Here is a 20,756-nt window from a genome sequence, read left to right as displayed (position 1 = left end):
CCCAAGCCCTGAAGAATGGTTACACCCAAAATGGAGACTTCTCCACCACCTGATGCTGCCTGGCTTGCTGTGTTCTTCTAGCCTCCTGCTTGTCTACCATGATATGGACCTTAACCACAAATCTCTTGCATTAAAAAAAACACCAGAAATTTAGCTAACTTAACAATTTATATTTTTAGTATTGTGACTTTGTGGGAATGAAGCATGGATTCTAGTTTGTTTTCATTTTGATTTTATGACCAACTCGAGAAAGTGCACTGATAGTCTAGCTCCGCTACTCTCGTCATCATCGCAAAAGTAAAAGATTAATCCAAGTTCTCACTTCATCTGTATCATGGATTCAGAAAGCAGAGAGGTTTATGTACTTAACACTTCATGTCATGAAAGTGTCACTGGCTGGGCATCCTCGTTGCCTTGACAAGGTGGTTGTGGTGAGCTGCCTTCTTGAATCTCTGCAGTCCTTGTGTTGGTAGACCTACAATGTCTCTAGGAAGGGAATTCAAGAAATTTCTCCCAGTAACAGTGAAGGAATGAGGATACGTTTCCAAGCCAGGATGGTGGGTGGCTTGGAGGGGAACTTGCAGGTGGTGGTGGTGGTGTTGTTATCGTGTATCTGCTGCCCTTGTCCTTATAGATGGAAGTGGTTGTGGGTTAGAAGGTGCAGTCCAAGGATCTTTTGGTGCCTTTCTGCAGTGTGTCCTGTAGATAATATACACTGCTGCTACTGAACGTTGATGGTGGAAGGGTTGGATGTTTCTGGATATGGTGCCAATTGAGCAGGCTGCTTTATCTTAGACAATGTCGAGCTTCTTGAATGTTGATGGAGCTACACTCAACCAAGCAACTAGGCAGTGTTCCATTATACATCTGAATTATGCCTCATCATGGTGGACAGGCTTTGGGGAGTCTAGAAAGAGTTACTTACTACAGTATTCCCAGCCTCTGACCTGCTCTTGTAGCCATTATTTAATTAGTAAGTTCAGTTAATTTTCTGGTCAACCGTAATCTCCACGATGAAGATAGTGGGGGAGTTCAGTGATGGTAACACCATTAAATGTCAAGAGTCAGTAGTTAGGTTGTCTCTTATATGAGATGATGCGAATGTCACTTGTCACTTATCGTCCAGACTTTGTTCCATCTGACCATGAACTGCTTCACTATTTGAGGAGTCTTGGATGGTGCTGAACATTGTCCAGTCATCAGTGAACTTCAAATGAAAGTCATTGAAGCAGCTGAAGGTGGTTGAGCCGAGGACATTTTCACGAGCAACTCCTGCAGAGATGTCCTGGAGCTGAGGTGATTGACGTCCAACAACCTCAACTATCTTCTAATATGCCAGGTATGATCAATCTTAGGACAAAATGCCGATTATCCCACATTTACAAATATCCACAGATGTATGCAAATCCACCGTGGCCTTATTCTCTTACTAAGTACCTGGAATCTCAACCTTCATGTACTTGTAACGGAAGAGTTCATCTTTACTCTTCACCTCAATTCATGTAATCTTATCAGGGATCATAAGGCAGTTTGATGTTTAAATTATTTTGCAGTATCAGTGATGATTTTGTTGAAGTACCTGTTTGGTGTTTATGCTGCAGCAGGAGCTCTGTGTCCATGAGCTCCTATTGATAAGGAAACCAGTTCATATCCTCAACAGTCAAGATCCTAAATGACCTGTGACATTACTAGGGTGTGTAACTAGTAGAAATAAAACAAATAACTAATGTATAGCTAGTCCTTTGGTATGCAATTTGTTCCATTATTGTAACGCAATATGCCACTGGACTTAGCATCGAGTTTGCTTTCACTGATGTAGTCCGATCATTCTTTCAGCCACTTGGACAGCACAAAGCTGAGTTTTAAAAAAACGTCTTTTTGATACCTTGATGGCTGATTCTGACTTGACATCCTTTAAAGGAATTTGACGGTTTCTCATTCTTCTGGACAGTACATTGGAAGTGTAAAGACTGGATATGCAATTTTTGTGTTTTTGATTATGGAATGAAATGGGGAAAGCATGGCTTTAAGAAATAAGGATTATGCAAATGGTTTACTGCACTTTTTAAAAGGGAGTTGCCAGACACTCATTGTGACACCTCTTTACACTGCTGTTAGTTCAATCAATGGGAAAAGTCACTGAGGATGAATTGGAATCGGAGAGTGTGTATGAAGGAGATTTGGCCAACAACAAGTAGCTGATTGGTCTGTTGAGTTAGAACTGGTTGTTGATGATGATGACCTTTGCCTGCTAGCAACTGTGATTGGGTCTGAGGTAGCTGACCAGCTTGTAGATTTAAATGTTTGATCAGATGCCATTGGAACACAGAAGCAAAGAGTTGCCCTTTTCTCAGAAATGAAAACAAAAGCACAAACATGAGGAATGCTAGTTTATTTTCCCTTTAGTTACTGTGACCTGTGCTTTTAAACCAATAAGTCAGATACTTTGAGTGTGGACCAGTTACCCTGTGCCTCCTGCAAACGAGTGAAAGTACATGGGAAAGGAAGATCGATGAGCAGCAAATCCAGAAATGCCAAAAGAATAATCTAAGTGAACCTATGGACAGGGGCCATTGAACTGTCTTCCTCGTCTTTGCCTCTTCCCTTAACACTCATGAATTTTTTTGTTTTGTTTCTGAGAATATCTGTATGTATGTGTAGGGTGTTTTTTGTAAGGGGGTTAGAGTTTTAATGAGTAGTGTTATATGTTACCAATTCATTGTTTATCTGTAGCTAAAATTTTTCTACGCATAATAAATGGTCATTCTCATTAACTACGGCAAACTGGTCTGTGCTTTCTGTCAACCTGGGTCTAAAAGACAAGTAAATAGTGGAATTTTGAGTACTTCTATAAAATCATTACCTGTTGTGAAGGCTGTGGAAATAGTGTGACTTCACCTCAGCAAGCATGCTAGAAATGAAGTATAGTAGGGACACCAATCTTGATTTGCATCTCTATTGTTTCTAACTTGCATATTTATTATTTTTGTAGAAATTTCCATACTTACCCAATAACATTTGATAAATATGTTCTGAAGATTTCTGTAATAATTTGAGAACTTGACTGATAAAATGGAGCAAAAATAAATTTTAGTTTTCCATTTCTGTGACAGTCTGACTGTCTCTTAAGGTCAAAAAATCATTTTGAACATAGAGTGTAAGCATCTTTGCAGGGCGTCATGCAGTTTTCAGTTGAATGACTAGCAAGTCAGAGATGATGAGGCAGGTTTTCAAGGTTTCTGTAAGAGATGTCAACTGAAGAAAGTAGAATCAAACTAATGCGCAGAAGTTTGCTGAAATGAAATTCATTACAGCTAAGCATGAAAGTTTTAGTTTGGAGGTCTGTAAAATTATTACTGGGATAAAATGGATGTGTCAATTTGAGATATGATGAGATTATTCTATTAATTTTTATGTAGCATAATAAAACTTGTTTTGCCAATATTCAATCAATGTTGTGCTCTTTGGTTGAAGTACATTGGTATCCTCTTGTAAAGAGGTCATTGAACTTCATGGTAAACAAAATTCAAAATAAAACTAATGATCTATCAAGCCTTGTTTATCCTGGATCTATCATTAAAATATTGCCATCCTTAGGATCATAACAAATACTGCATTCCTGGGAACATTGCAGATGCTGTGCCACTTTCCTTTGTGTTACTCCTATGAGCCAGAGATAATTTAGTGAATTCTTCTGTAAGTTAGTCTGGAGTCATGAAATGCCAAGTATGGCTAATTAGTAGGATTGTTGCAAATATTTATTTCTCTATAGTCCCTAATGTGTTCAAAATCTCAGTTGGGTGAAAATAAACTGAGCAGATGCTTATGTAATGGAGAACTTGAAGTGCTGCATTTCTGCATTCTTCACCCTATTGCTAAATAACTTGAAGCCAATATTAGCTAATAATTTCTTGTTAGGTTTGTAAGTCTGTGTAAAGAAGTTTTTTATACTGTATTAACATACTCCAAAATGTTAGTCTGTTCTAATGACATCTAAAAATGCAGTTCACTTGAACTAGATCTGGTTTACAGGTAATGTCACCTGGATATGTACATCCTGCATTTCATTAATTGGAGAGAGATTGTTTTCTTTTATTGGAAAATTAGAACTACTGTAGTGATATGGTACAGGATTGCTGAGTTTAAATGCTTTGAAGAAATAGGACCAATTGATGAATCATGTGAGCAGTGTAATGTAAACAAAGTTTTAAGAAACTTATTTCTGAATGTATATGTCCTTTTGTAGTGTGGGTGAAGAAGTTAGATGGATGTTTTGTTTTGTTGTGATTTACAGATAATGCAAAGTGAAGATGTGAGAATATTAAGTTAAAAATCACACAACACCAGGTTATAGACCAATAGGTTTATTTGGAAGCAGTAACTTTTGGAACACTACTCCTTCAGGTGGTTGTGGAGTATAAAAATTCTGAAGATATTAGTTACAAAAATTCTATTTAGTTAGAAATAACTTTGCATTATCTGCAACAGCACAGCAGGAAATTGACAAAGGAACAAAGTAGACCAAATGAGGAAATACAACAGCATTGGTTTAATGATTTGAATGTTTTACAGTGCTCTGTCCTGAAACAAATTGCGATCCTACTTAAGATATGCTGTTATGATGAGTTACAATTTCAGATCCAGAAAGAAAACATGTTGAATTTTCAGGAAACGCTGCTTTAATAGGATTATGCTAAAAGCTTGGCTCCGAATACTTTTTCAAAGAACTTTATTTTAGTTGATGTTTACTAATCTTTTGCAGAAGGATCTGAGGGGCCATCAAATGCACTGGCCACTGTCATCCAGTATGTTCCGTTGGAACTCATGGATGGGGTCATTCGAAACTTGACCAATGACGACTCCATTACAGATAAAGAGCTGAAGACTGCTTTAACCAAGTAAGGTTTCTCTGGATTGTTGAGATCGTTTTAAAACTAAGACATAATTATGTTGCAGGATCATGTGTTGGATCTTTATTAATGTGATACAGCACTGTGCTCAAACCTTCGGGCCCTGAATTTTCCACTGCTGCATGGTGACTTTGTGATTTCATAAAAAAGACACTAAAGAAAGAACAAGCCCTTTCCTGTATTGTTTGCTCACAAGTTAGAGGCACGATACCCCAGGGAGGCTTGAAGTATAATGCTCACTTCTTGGCCAGGATGTTGTATGGAAATTAAGTGGGATTGAATAAGAAATATTGTGGAAATTAAGAATCTGGGGGAGTAAAATGATGGGAAGTCAACTGCCATGCAGATTTTGAATGTCTTGGTTTATTCATTATTGGGTTAATTTATTGGTTCATCATTTCAGCAGGAAAGTGGAAATTGCAGTGAGAAGCTAAATTGACTGAAGATGGTTCAATATATGAAAAAGACTACCACTGTGCAGCCATGTCTATCTGTTTTCTACCAGACATAATGTGTTAACAGAATAGATATCAGAGACAAAAAAAACTGCAAAAGCTGGAATCCAAAGTAGACAGGCAGGAGGCAGGAAGAACACAACAAGCCTGACAGCATCAGGAAGTGGAGAAGTCAATATTTTGGGTGTAACCCTTCTTCAGGACTGGGGATGGGTGTAGGGGGAGTTGCAGATAAAGGGCAGGGTGGTGAAGTGCGGATAGGTGAAGACAAGTAGAGGGTATCACCTGGTTGATCAATGGGAGGAATGAATTAGGTTGGTTACAGAGAGGAGTGGATGGGAGGGGACAAGAAGGGAGTCAGGGGACAGGAGGAAGGGATGTTATTTGAAATTGGAGAACTCGATGTTGAGTCTTCCAGGCTGTAGGTTGCCCGGGCAGAAGATGCGGTGGTGATCCTCCAATTTTCGGTTTCATTTGTTGTGGCAGTGGAGGAGGCCAAGGATGGTCATGTCGGAAAGAAACTGGAATGGGAATGACTGGGAGGTCCAGCCGGCCCTGCAGGCCTGGCAGAGATGTTTGGTGAACCATTCCCTAGATTTGATTTTCCTCTCCCCAGTGTAGAGCAGACCACTTTGGGAGCACCACATACAGTAAACTAGGTTGGACGAGAGGCAGGTGAGCCTCCACCTGTCATCACCTATCCCCACTTCACCACCCTCTCCCTGCCAACCACCCCTGTCTTAAAGAAGGATAACACCTGAAATGTCGACTTCTCCACTTCCTGATGCTGCTGGGCTTGCTGTATTCTTCCAGCCTCCTGTCTGTCTACAATAGAATAGATATCAGCATTATTTATCAACCCAAACCTGGATGTTGTGTTGGTCTCGCTGCCATTTCTGTATTGTGCTTCAGTGTGATAAATTGAGTTGTATTGAACACTCTGCCATCACTAGCAATGTCCTCACATCTAACTTGATGAGTCACTAGCAGATTCCAGTACACAGTATGATTGCTTATTTAGATATACAAAGGAAGAACCAGCCTTGGGTAATTCCACAACATAGAATGATCTGCTCAACAGTGGTCGTTGGCTTCAGTTCCTTGTTTAATAAGTGTGGTGCTAGAAAAGCACAGCCGGTCACGCAGCATTCAAGGAGCAGGAGAGATGATGATTCCAGCATAAACACTTCATCAGGAACATGGGGGATGCCCAAGAGGGGGTGTGTACTAAGTGCGTGTACTAGGTATTGTTCTCGTCCGTGAAAGGGTCCTCATCTGCTGACTTCGATTTATTTCGTTCCTTATCCTTTTGAGATTTATATCTGTTCATTTTCAGTTCTGCTATTTACTGCTTGCATTCTTCTTTACAAAAATACACTTCTAACTGAAACTGTTTCACCCTTTTGTTTTCCCTTTCTGCTCCTTCACCCATTGCTACCAGCCAGGTATCAAGCTTACGATTGTAAAGCTACTTCATTCTGCCATATGTACATATTGACCCTGTAGTGCGGCTGTTGGCTTCACTGTCAAGCTGTCGTATTTCCTCTATCCCATACTCACCATCCTCTGTAAGCCCTTGTGGTGCAGTAAACAAAATATGTTAAGTATAGAGCTAGTATTAATGGGACAATAACCAAAACATTGGAGTTGATCCTAATCTTTTGGTTGAGTTGTACATCCAATTCTCAATTGCATATGTCCTCCCTGTTTGACATTATCAAGTGCCCTAGCTTGTTCCTGCTGTGTATTATATGTTCTGTACAGTTGCTGGGCTGTAACTTGAATAACTGGAAAATATTTAGCAACAGTAGAATTATTGTAACTGAGGACTAGCTCAGATACTGTCCAGTTTTCCTTAATGCCTTGCTTGGTTTATATGTTAGGAGTTTCTCTCCCACAGCTTTCCACCAGTTCTACCTTTCCACCTGAGCTAGTACCCATAGATATGCGCATTCTGCATGGCTGGTTAAATGACAAAATTAATTGTTCCCATTATTCTTGTTGTTCTTCTTGGGATGGGGTAATGCAATATCTCCCTAAGCCTGCATGCGCAATGTGGGTTGGCTCCACTGCATTCTTCGGGTAAAAAATGAGGTCTGCAGATGCTGGAGATATAGCTTCCATCAAACAACTGACTGCTGCATTAAACCCGCTCTTTGCTTCTTGTCATATATTGGATGTAACACACTTCTGAAGGGATTTCTGCACCACATTCATGTAATATCTATCACAGTACCTTTTGTCTCTGCATATTACGATCCCTCATACATTAATTCCCCCTAATTACCTGAATATTCTCCACACTGAATAATCTCTTAACAGACATTGACCCTGGTATAATAATGGCAATGTATTTAACACATGTGACATTCCATGCTGTTTGGGACATTACAGGTTAAACAAATGTGTGTTTGTTATTCACAAGCATCTCTCCCTCATGAACTTGTCTCAGGTTCCTATGTCTGTTCGACATCATTCTTTGCTGCATCATCTGAGAACTTGTTGTACATATTAATCAAGCTATTTATGTAAGATTCTTTGGACAGTTGTCAAGCACCAAATTACCTATCTCAGGTCTTGTCTGTGTCAAGCTGGATCCCTTGCCTATTTACCACAGTTTTCTTAAATTGAGAACTTAAAATTGGACTGAAGGGTCTGTTTCCTTACTGTACATCACTATGACCCTATAAAATATGGATCTTTTGTTCTCTATTGCCAAATCAATAGAATTCATGACTGAGATCCCTGTGTTCAATGCTATGGCGACATCATTAACTTGATTGCGTTTCCTTCAACTGTTTACCTCAAGAGGGAGTACCCAATTGATTGTCTTCCACTGTTGGACCAAACCACCAATGTTGTTCCATGCCATACTTTGTCCCATCTGTTTGGACTTGTTAAGTTGAATAAATGAATGTGTTTTAATTCTATCTTTTTGTTTTTAATCAATTTCTCAAATGGCTGAATGCGTGCCTTGCTGATATAAAAATGTTATTCTCATTTTACTGGCCACACCAAAATTTGCAACATAATCTTTCCATTCTTTGAGCCAACTCATTTTGAAATGATTTGCTACAGTGTTAGTTACTTCAGATTCATTTGTATTCTTACATGGTTCTCCAAACATAAAGCCATTTTTCCTCTCTCCAGCTGTGGCCCTTCTGTTTTGGGTGGTGGCCTGATTCTAGTAACAACATGGAGATTGACAGCCAAGCCAAATCAACATTGCTACTTATTTTCAAAACATTAAAATTAAAACTTTCAAAGACTCTGAAAGTTTACCCCAACGGTTCCTAATCAGATGTTTAAAGTTACCAATTGTAGACTTTGTGAATGATCAATTGCAGATGTCAATTTGTAGCTTAAACAAAAGATCTGGCAATTAACTAACAAGACAATAGCTTTGGTAGAGCAAAATTGAACAAAGTAATCTAATTGGCTTATATTACAAACTGAAAAGTCTTTGTCCTCTTTGTGAGGCTGAATATAGACAGACAAACACAATACAGCCATAAATAAAAGAAAAGAACAGAACTGGCCAGATGGCTTAAGTAGTTTCCACTATGCTTTGTTCCATAGGAATAAATAATAAGTTTTTGATTGACATCTTCAGAAAATCAGTCAGGGTCGCCTTTACAGTTGACTCAGATATATGCAGTAATACCTGGTTTTCTATTCTGAGCCTTCAAGAGCTAGACATGGGAGGTGAGCAGGGAGTTTTCAAATCTTAATGCTGTAGCATCAACAGCCAGATTATTTTTCCACAGAAAACCCAGCCTAAATCTTGTTTAAATTCTAGCCTTCTCCATAAGATCCCAGTTACTATTCAACATCTGTCATCTGTTTGAGCAAGTAGTCTTTTCCAGACTTGCTGGAACCAAATCCCAGGCAGTGACTTTGTTAATAATCAACTTCTGCTGTCTGTTTAAACTTAATGGTGTTGCCCAGTGACACAACATCTGCAGAACCTTCTGATCAGAACCAATGTACAATTAACCTCCAGGCCTGGCCTCAAATAAACAAAACCTTGTTTGGTTTGTTTTTGTTTTCAACACAAGCTGTTACCCAGAATACAAAAGTCATTTTATTTCACAGCTCCAAATCAAAATTGATAAAAGAATAAACTAAAAGTAATGACAAATCAGCAAGAGTTTTAACACTTTACCTTCTTTAAATAGAACCGAATTTGATAATGGTATGTATATTTCCAACAAGAGTTGATAAATACCAGTCTCATTTACACTTTCTGTTACTTTGTATATAATCCCAAATTGATAGATTCAATTGAATTGCATTCTGATAAATTATTCAAAGTTGTCAAATATGTTTATTGTTTTGCTTCTATACTAACAGGCATGTTCTTATTACTATTCAATTGTATTTGAGTCTCAAAGAAGCTTACCTGTCTAAATCTTTTTAGTAATTTTACAATATTCTTAAAACAGAATTCAAATATTCCAATTTGATTGGAGACACTAGCGTCTTTAGCATGCTGATTCTTTACAACTTAGATGTCATCTCAGTTTTTCAAAAGTAACTTGCCAAATGTCTTCAGATTATTTGCAATTCGAGGTTGTTCCAAGTTCACATGATAGTATTGGGAGGCCAACAAGCTTACTGTTATTTTAAATTTCCTTTTTAAATTTTTTTCAATTGAAACTGCTTGTGTGTTGATGTCTGTGCCTTTGGATAGGATAGAATAGAATAGAATATCCTTTATTGTCACGTGTGTTCATGTAAAGTTGTAGAGGAGCACAGTGAAAAGTTTTACTGTTACTACTTATGGCGCCATTTTAGATACAAATACCTACACACACATTTTAGATACAAAAAGAGGAACAGAAAATTGGTTGAATTACTTTCCAGAAATAAGACATAGTTAAAAGGATAATCATTATAGTCATATAAACAAATTACACTTAAACATTACATTGCAGTAGCTTCCACACATGGTCTGTATGCAGATGCCAGGCCCCAGACCAACAAATGTTCTCGCTCCAGTCCGCTTCGCACTGGCTCTCAGCTGTTCCATGCTAAATTTTTTCCAGGGCTCGCTCCCCTGCGCCTGCTGCTGCTCCAGGGCACACCAGCTCCTCCATTTCCCTTCAGGTAAGTCAAAGTCATTAGTTGGGAGAAAAAAGCATGGAAAAAGAACAGGTGGAGAAGATTAGCTCCGGCTGTAACATCTTACTTTGCTGCTATCTTGTACTAAAATGATAGTTTTTTAAAAAAAACTTGCCCTGCATCTGAACTTGAATCTCTTTGCTGTCTGTCTTCTGGAAAAGAAAACAAGGAAGAGTTGTGGTTCTGTCTGGACATCCTTCATGGTTCTGTCCAGACAGCCAGAATACTTGGGTACAAATTGCATTTATTTATTCAGGGTAAGAAAGGAGAACCAGCCTTAAGCAGTCTAAGACTCTTTTAAAAAGTTATAAATATTTCCGTCTTCAGATAGTTTCAAATCAAGCTGTTCAGGGTTGTATTACAAACATCTGGGATATGAATTCAGGCTCTCTGAGCCTGAGGTAGGGAGATTACCACTGTACCATACTCATTCCTTACACCTGTAGTCACATACGTGTGACATCATTCATCTGTACAACATAGAGCCTCATGCTAAACTAGCATCTGTGGCTTCAGTTCCTGTGTATGCATACACTAGGTATTGTTCTTATCCATGCAGGACTTCCTCATATCTTCTAACATTGTCTTTATTGTTTCGTTCTTTCTCTTGTCTAGTGAGCACCTGCTAGTCAGCTTTCTGCTTTTTTTTAAACTAATTGTATCTTATTTCCCTAGGAGAGACTATTCTAACGGAAGCCTTTTAATCCTTTCAAAAGTAAGGTCAGTAAAGCAGCTCAGAGTCATAGAGATGTACAGCACGGAAACAGACCCTTCGGTCCAACCCGTCCATGCCGACCAGATATCCCAACCCAATCAAGTCCCACCTGCCAGCACCTGGCCCATATCCCTCCAAACCTGTCTTGGGACTGAAATAATTGGTTTCAGGAGGCGCAACCAACTTTATTTATGCGAGTTCAAAATATGCTGTCATGCCCTCTTGGATCAAACAGCCTTGTAATGTTTATGTATGGTATATGCCCTTTTGGTTGAGGTATTGATGGAGGGTTGGGATTGGAATGCAACCAGAAATGATCAGAGGAATCTGGGACCTAAGCTGGCTATACTGTATGATTTGCTTATTGCTGCTTTACTAATCTTGAGGTAGAGACATTTCTACTGTATCTATCAATGCCACATTGTCTGTTACTTTTAAAATGTAAATAACTCTTATTAAAGCTAATTATTCTTAAATGTTCTAGCCTAGTCCGTGACCACCAGTACAATGTTCAGTGTTGCAATTCATTGCTATTTCTTCCCTGTGAGGAGGCAGTTGTAGAATTATTCAGATGAACACTTTCGTTTGTCCTGATCTTGTTTCTCAAGTCTTTGAAGTGGTGTGAAACAATTTAGAAGTTACTCTGATCTTCCAGCAAAGCGATATTTGCAATTCTTGAATGTATTTTCAAGATTGAAATCTTTGTCAGTGACCATCACCAGCACTATTATCTATCTAACAGTATTCCCATTCTTTTGCTGCTGTAACAATGATCATTGTAGCTGTATATTTCTCTTTTGCTCTTCATAGTCTTCAGATGCACAACATCTTTCCTACATCTCCATTAAGTTAAAATGAAAACTTTTTAACCATCCCATAACTGAAACTTCATTCTTTACTAGAAACTCAAAAGTGGAATTCTCCCTCATGTGCTTGCTTCATGATTATCTCATTTTCTTCAATGCTCCATCTGCAGTTTGAGGTATTACCTTGATTTTTAATTGTGGTAACCTACTTGTTATGCAGAGAGTTTTTTTTAGAATAGACTATTCAATACTTAACTTAATTCTGCCCATTCTTGGGTTGTCATGGGCGTTTGTTCCACTCAACACTTTGTTTAATTTCTTTTTTGTTACATATTTCTGACTTTTAAAGTGTACAGTAACTTGTAAATGAGTTTATTTCACATTTTTTTTGTGAGATGCATTGTATCCTAGGTTTAAGTCAAGATACATTTTTAAAACATTTCTTGTATTGCACTTCCTTTGATTTATAAAGACTTTTTAAGGGTTATTTTCAATCAATAACAGTGCCACTTTTTTTTTTAAAATTTGCAGCATGGTTGATTGGCTTTCATGGCCATTAGCCCGAAACATAGACAAGTGGATTATTGGCTTATTGAAAGGTTTAGCTGCTGTGAAAAAATTCAGCATTTTGATTGAAGTCACACTTGCAAAAATTGAACAGGTCAGTGTCACCTTATTGGACTGATTCTGAAATTATTTGAAGTAAATTATAAAATATTCATGTAATGGATTATTCAAAATACTTAGTTTTGAATCGAGGTTAAAGTGCCAAAAAATGAAATGTCAATACTTTCTTGTAGATCAATGGTCGTTGCTACAATTAATAGTTTGTAGTTGTGCTGGTAGATTTTTCTTTGCTTTAATTTCGCTACCACTATAACAATTAACATCTAAATTGAAATGCAGCATTTAACATAATCCTGAACATAGAATGGAACTACTGTGCACCATTTGTAACAAACCACAAAGGATTAAGGGTGACTGAAAAGCAGAAAAGCAAATTATAAAATACTGGAGTTGGGTTTTTGCTTAGTACTCTGCCATGTTGCAATTTTCCATCTGGATCAATTTCTAAATTTTGCATTGTGACTTTTCTGTGTTTATTAGCTTCAACATATCCTGTGTGAGATAGTGTCATTATGTTAAAAGTACTTCTTTGGCTGTGAATCAGTTTAGAACCTCCTGTATTATATGTGCAAGTTGTTTTCTGTCTTTAGACCATCCATTGATGTATTTTTTTAATATATATTTTCCAGGTTTTCTCCAGGTTATTTTATCCAATTGTAAGGGCAGGAGCACTGGAAGTGTTGAAATACATGCTACTTAGTTTCCAACATTCACCAGAAGCTTTCCACATTGTACGTATAATCCTTCCTCTGGAAAGTGAGAACGGATAGGCAGTATGAAAGTAGTTTTCACCATGAACCAGAACCTTTTGTATCAACACTATAAACATCTTGTTGATTTTACGATTGTATACACATTAATGGCACCATTTTGACAGACACAATAAGTCCTCAAAGTTGCAGTTGTGCTCTTGAAATTTGTAACTTTAACTGAAATGGCTTTAAGTGAATCATAAAGGAATCCATGTTAAAACCACATTTCAGATTTTCTGATCTGATCTTGTAACAACTATATTTATACGGTGAGTCCAGTTGAGTTTCTGATCAATGGTAACCCCCACGATATTGAAAGTGGTGGAATGAATGTCAAGAGTGGTGGTTAGATGGTCCCAAATTGGAGATGGTCATTGCCTTGTACTGGTTGTGGCATGTATGTTGTTTGCTACTTGTCAGCCCAAGTCTGAATATTGTCCAAATTTTGTTACCTTTGAACATGGGCTTCATGAGATTTCTGTACTTTCAAAACTACAGTTCTTTTTCCACCATTTTAACCTCATTTTGAGGCTTGAAATTTGTCACAGCTTAGTACTGAGAAAGGTTGGTGGTAAGGAGAGCCTTGAAAGCAAAGGCCAACTGAAATGAAAGCAAAGCTATTAGAATGCTTGTCAGAGCTCGACAATGGCCTTTACTGTCTTTGAGCTTGTGACCCCTTTATTTAAGCTCACAAGCTTGGTGTCCTGAACCCAATTTTGGGGAGCCCTACAGTACAATATATGTAAATACATTTTTAAGATAAAAAGCAATATACATTCCTGTCTTCAGATTAACTGGGTTCTATGCAGCTCTAGCAGATGAATAAGTCCCAGGGCTTCAGCGCAAGCTTAGAACAGAAACTGAAGTGATAAGAAGAGGAGCCAGCTAAATATCCTGTGGGAAACAATATTGTAGGGAACACTGCAATGTTAGATTGATATATTGTCTCTGTCATGAATGACACTAAAACATGGAAAAAAAATAACTTTGGTAAGCATGAACTTAGAGTCATACAGCATGGAAGCAGACCCTTTGGTCAAACTTGTCCATGCTGACCAAGTTTGCCAAATTAAACTAGTCCCTAATAGCAGTAGGGAGATTAAAGAACTCCTAGGCCGGCAGATTTTGGAAAAATCCAGATGTAGCAGGGTTGTTTTTATGGGTGACTTCAGCTTTCCCAATATCGATTGGAACCTCCTAAGTGCAGATTGTTTGGATGGAGCAGTTTTTGTCAGGTGTGTCCAGGAGGGTTTCCTTACTCAGTATGTAGACAGGCTGACTAGGGGAGAGACCATTTTGGATTTGGTGCTCAGCAATGAGCCAAGATAGGTGTCAGATCTTGCGTTAGGAGAACACTGTGGTGACAGTGACCACAACTGCCACACATTTACCATCGCACTGGAGAGGGAAAGAAGCAGTTACCAAGGGAAGATATTTAATTGGGGAAAAGGAAATTATGACGCTCTAAGACAGGAATTGGGAAGTACAGATTGGAAGCACAACAGACATGTGGAGATTCTTTAAGGTGAGTTGTTGTGATGTTATGAGACAGGTAAGAAGGAGTAAGATTAAGGAGCCTTGGATGACGAGAGCAGAGGAGCTTCTCGTCAAAAGGAAGAAGGCAGCTTACGTAAGTACAGCTTTGGAGGATTACAGGCTTACTAGAAAGGAGCTCAGACATGGACTGAGGAGAGCCAGGTAGGGCCACGAAAAAGGCTTGGCAGGAAGGATTAGGGAGAACCCAAAGGCATTTTACTCATAAGTGATGAATAAGAGAATGATCAGGGAGAAATTAGGGCCGATCAGGGATAATGGAGGGAACTTGTGCATGGAGTCTGAGCAGATAGAGGAAGTCCTAAATGAGTTTTTTGCTTTGGTTTTCACGAAGGAAAGGGACCTTGTTGTGAATGAGAACTTAGAGGAGCTGGGAAACAGGCTTGAACATATCAAGATTGATGAAGTTGATGTGCTGGAAATTTTGGCAAATATTAAGATTGGTAAGTCCTCAGGGCCAGACCAGATTTATCCCAGGCTGCTCCAGGAAGTGAGAAAGGAGGTTGCTAAGCCGCTGGCAAAGACCTTTGCTTCCTCACTCTCCACGGAAGTCGTTTCGGAGGATTGGAAGGAGGCAAATGTTGTTCCTCTTCTCAAGAAGAGGAGCACTCTGGCAGTTACAGACTAGTCAGTCTTGGGTCTGTGGTCAGCAAGGTTTTGGAAAGAATTCGGAGGGTTAGGATTTATGACTATTTGGCAAAGGCAGTCATAATTAAAGACAATCAGCATGACATTGTGAGGGGCAGATCATGCCTCACAATATTGAGTTCTTTGAGCAGGTGACGAGACAGGTCGACAAAGGTTGAGTGGTGGATGTGGACCTCAGCAAGGCATTTGATAAGGTCCCCTATGGTAGGCTCATTCATAAAGTCAGGAAGTATGGGATACAGAGAGATTTGACTGTCTGGATTCAGAATTGGTTGGCTGACAGAAGGCAGAGAGTGCTTGTAGATGGAATTTATTTTGCCTGGAGGTCAGTGTTGAGTGGTGTCCTGCAGGACTCTGCTCTTTGCAATTTGTATAAATGACTTGGATGAGGAGGTTGAGGGGTGAGTTAGTAAATTTGCAGATAACGCAAAGGTTGGAGGTGGCATTGATAGTATCGAGGACAATTGCAGGTTGCAGCACAAAATCCACAGGATGCAGAGCTGGCCTGAGAAGTGGCAGATGGAGTTCACCCTAGATAAATGCAAAGTGATGCATTTTGGAAGGTCGAATGTGAATGCTGAATATAGGATTAATGACAGGATTCTTGACAGTGTGGAGGAACAGAGGGATCTTGGTGTTCAAGTACGTAGATCCCTCAAAGTGGCCATCCAAGTGGATAGGTTTGTTAGGAAAGCATATGGTGTTTTGGCTTTCATTAAGAGGGGGATTGAATTTAAGAGCCACGAGGTTTTGCTGCAGCTCCACAAGACCCTGGTGAGACCACACCTGGGATATTGCATCCAGTTCTGGTTGTCCTATTATAGGAATGATACACAGGCTTTGGTGAGGGTGCAAAGAAGGTTTACCAGGATTTTGCCTGGTCTGGAGGGCTTGTCTTACAAAGAGAGGTTGACTAAGTTCGGACTTTTCTCTCTGGAGAGAAGGAAGAAGAGAGAGGAGACCTGATCGAGGTATATCAGGTAATGAGAGGTATGGATAGGGTCAGTAGCTAGAGACGTTTCCCAAGGGCAGGATTGACTGGCACAAGGGCTCCTAGTTTTAAGATATTAGGAGGAAGGTATAGAGGAGATGTTAGAGGTACGTTCTTCATGCAGAGAGTTGTGAATGCATGGAATGCGTTGCCAGCAGTGGTGGTGGTGGTGGTGGAAGCAGAGTCATTCGGGACATTTAAGCAACTGCTGGACATGCACAAGGATAGCAGTGAATTGAGGGGTGCATATGTTAGGTTATTTTATTTTAGTTTAGGAATAATCCTCAGCACAGCATCGTGGGCTGAAGGGCCTGTTCTGTGCTGTACGTTTCTATGTTCTGTGTTCTATTTTTGTTTGGTCCATACCCCAGCAAACCTTTCCTATGTATGTACTTGTCCATACGTCTTTTAAATGGTGTAACTGTACCTGCATCTATCACTTCTTCTGGCACTTATTCCACATACAAACCACTCTTCGTGTGAAAGAGTTCCTTCTCTGACCGTTATAAATCTTCCTCCACTCGCCTTCAAAATATTGCCCCTAGTTTTGAACTCCCCACCCTTGCTGTACAATTTGGCGCTAAAATTGGTTCACTTGCTGAGGGAAGAAAATACCCTTTTATAGCAATTCAGAGTTGTTTATGTAAGCTACTTTGAAGAGCACCCCTCCTTCCCTTACACACAGACACATGTGCTTGCACCAAAAAAAGTTAGAATGGCTTTGTCAGACCACTAAGCATTGTTGGTCCAAATTTGCCTCGTCCACAGTAGAACATAGAGCAGTGCAGTACAGGCCCTTTGGCCCTCGATGTTTCAACAAGCCAACACAATAATCAGAAGCCTATCTATCCTACACTATTCCATTTTCATCCATATGTTTATCCAGTTATTACTCAAATGCCCTTAAAGTTGGTGAGTCTACTACAATTGCAGGCAGTGTTCCACACCCTTACTACTCTCTGAATAAAGAAACTACCTCTGACATCTTTCCTATATCTATCACCCCTCAATTTATAGCTATGTCCCCTCATACTAGCTATCACCATCTGAGGAAAAAAGCTTTCACTAACCACTGTACCTAACCCTATGGTTAACTTGTGTTCCATCTTATAGTAGATGGAAAGAAGCAATGAAATATATTGTAAGATGTATTATGAAGAGTTTACTGCAGATTTGACCTATATTTTCTAAGGTTAACTTATTTTCCTATGATAGTGACATGGAAGAATATTGTGAGATTGTTAAAGGCTTGTCATTGACAAAAAATTGGTCCTAAAATAAGACACCTTGAGAACAAATAGTAACCTCTGGCTAGAGATTCCACTTTAGGAGAAATTGAAGTCATGGAACATGGATGTTACTGGCTAGACCCAATGTTTGTTTCCCATTCCTTTATTGCCCTTGAAAAGACGATGGTGGTCATGATCATCTACAATTAATGTTACTTTTTGATATACTGAGTGCTGTTAGAATGGCATTTCTACCAGTGACAAGGATCCTAAATTCCCCAGATGGAATGATGTGTGACATGGAGGGGAATTTGCAGGTGATAGTGTGTAATCCCCATGTATTTGCTATCCTTGTCCTTCTAGGTGACAGTGCAGTTGAAGGAGGCTTGGTGAGTTTCTGTGCATCTTGAAGATATTGTGCACTTGTTCTCCTGTTGATGTTAAATAAATTCTGAGTGTGTGTTTACTTGCAAGTTTTCACTCAAACAAACTTTAGTAACACTAAACAAAGAATATGCTATGAATCAGTGAAGTTGAGCAATCGATATGGGTGTAATTTTTAAAAAAGCTTATTAAAACAAAGTTCTGGAAATATTTGAGTTGTAATTAATAGAATCCCTACAGTGTGGAAGCAGACTATTCCCCTCATCAAGTCCTCACTGTCCCTCTGAAGATCAACTAGGCAAAAGTGAGGACTGCAAATGCTGGAGATCAGAGTCTAGATTAGTGGCGCTGGAAAAGCACAGCAGGTCAGGCAGCATCCGAGGAACAGGAAAATCAATGTTTCGGACAAAAGACCTTCATCTTGTGGGAGTTTGACTACTGAAATTGAAAATGGATTTCATAAAATATGAGCACTTAATTAATCTCTCTAGTCTACCTCTTACGTAAATTTGATTTCATTTAAAATAACTAAAAATGTCAGATCTGTTTGCTCTTTTAATTTGTACAGTAATCTGTTGCTTAGTGAATTCAAAAAATGAAATGTTTCTCATGTTTTTGAATGTAACTTTTCATGTCCTTGAGGCAAATAAGCTTAATATTTCGTATCTTGGACTCAAATAGGTACAAGTATTAAAACTTGCTGTGCTGTTTGAATTAATCTGTGGACATGGCCAGTTTTCTGAGTAGAATATGCTTTAAGAATCATGTATAACTTTAAACTTAAACTTCTGCTATGTTGTGTGTTTCAAGAAAGGGAGGACTGTGTCTTTTTTTTGAGTTTGATTATAAAGCTCAGATCTGTGATGCTGAGAAGTCTATTTTATTTTCAGGAATTTTAATGAGGTTTACTACCTTCAATTGAGGAGGGAGTGTTTATCAGATCCCTGTATTTTTTGAAAAAAGGTAAATAAAATACAAACCTGCTGTGCCTTTGCCACATGAGTTTAGTAACACATCAACAGAATAATCCAGAAAAAAATTAATTTGTGTTGAAGAACCACAGACTGGAGGAGGGTAGCTGCGCATCTAAGTTTGTGGACTCTTGGGTTTGCTTTCTAATCATGAGTTTAGTTTATAGTTTATTTCAATATATTGGCATCAAATGGAGAGAGAGAGAAAGAGCATGAAGTGACTGCCCAGAAATTTATTTGAAAGGAAGCCATTAAAACAGTCCAAGCAAGGGGCCTCTGTGTAAATATAATCATAAATGTTTACGGAGGTTTTGGGGGTTTCTAAGAAACTGGCTGGGGTAGAAAGAAAAGTGTAAACTTGAATCATTTTCTGATGTATATAATTTAAATCTTTCTGAACATTTTGCCACGTATAATATGATTTTCCTCCCCTTCATAATCTCAGCTGATATTACTGCTGCACAAGGAAAATCCCAGATTGTAATATGCATGATAGATCAAAATTTACTGCTTTCTTAATTTAAAATTAAATGGAAACCATAAGAATACCAGGTTGCTGATTCTGTTTTAAGAATAAAATGGAAGTTTATTACGTAAAGCAAAAAAAAACAAACCAAGCAATTGACATAGAGAACAGTTTAAAATATTTCAAATATCAAGCAAAACAAAAATCTATCTATTCCCTGATACACATGCTTTACATTTACTTAAAGTCCAGATTTCTTCCCTGTCAAATCTCTGACAACTATTACTTCTCAGTTCCAGCCCTATGAGCAGCAAAACCTTATCCCTTGACCATTCACACACCTGTGAGCTTAGATTTCCTTTAATAAATTTGAGTTCCAACAGAATACTCCTAGTCTAGAAGTTTTGTTAAACTATATGACTTGCACCGAGGTAACTTATTCCCTTATTTACTCTAACCATCTCCTCGTTTGGGCGACTGGAGGTGAAAAAGCTATACTTTCATTTGACCGCAGTCAGGTCTTCTCCAAACTAAAGTCAGAAACTTTTAACTACATGTTTAAAAAAAAACTTGTTACCTAGCTTTTGCTTAGCTAATTGTTAATTTTTTTTCTTGACATAAAAACCCAAACTTCCACTTTTCTTCCAAGAGGCCTCCAGTCATCTGCTCTCTTGACACAAGCTAGTTTAAAATCTTGGTTTGCTTGCACAAAGAAAAACTAGCACACATGCCGCTAGATTGAAATCCAAACTTTCTGAAAAAGATATTAGATTAGATTAGACTTACAGTGTGGAAACAGGCCCTTCGGCCCAACAAGTCCACACCGACCCGCCGAAGCGCAACCCACCCATACCCCTACATTTACCCTTACCTAACACTACGGGCAATTTAGCTTGGCCAATTCACCTGACCCGCACATCTTTGGACTGTGGGAGGAAACCGGAGCACCCGGAGGAAACCCACGCAGACACGGGGAGAACGTGCAAACTCCACACAGTCAGTCGCCTGAGTCGGGAATTGAACCCGGGTCTACAGGCGCTGTGAGGCAGCAGTGCTAACCACCGTGCCGCCGCTTGTTTTGTTTCGCATCTTGTTTAATAAACTCACTAAATCTTGTTTAATAA

The 20,756-nt window shown here is 38.9% G+C and overlaps 1 protein-coding gene across 1 annotated transcript in view; it reads left to right on the top strand.

The window, feature by feature from the left end:
* Positions 1–20,756, top strand: part of LOC132816723 (ubiquitin carboxyl-terminal hydrolase 35-like) — a 98,796-nt gene that overhangs the window by 22,908 nt on the left and 55,132 nt on the right. Inside the window, exons 3-5 of the mRNA XM_060826623.1 lie at positions 4,763–4,898; positions 12,542–12,671; positions 13,267–13,368. Of these exons, the coding sequence (XP_060682606.1) occupies positions 4,763–4,898; positions 12,542–12,671; positions 13,267–13,368 (368 nt within the window). The remainder of the gene's footprint in view (positions 1–4,762; positions 4,899–12,541; positions 12,672–13,266; positions 13,369–20,756) is intronic.

The sequence above is a fragment of the Hemiscyllium ocellatum genome, chromosome 6 (assembly GCF_020745735.1).
Source record: "Hemiscyllium ocellatum isolate sHemOce1 chromosome 6, sHemOce1.pat.X.cur, whole genome shotgun sequence".
NCBI classification, from domain to species: Eukaryota; Metazoa; Chordata; class Chondrichthyes; order Orectolobiformes; family Hemiscylliidae; genus Hemiscyllium; species Hemiscyllium ocellatum.
This window is presented reverse-complemented; position numbering and strand designations above follow the sequence as displayed.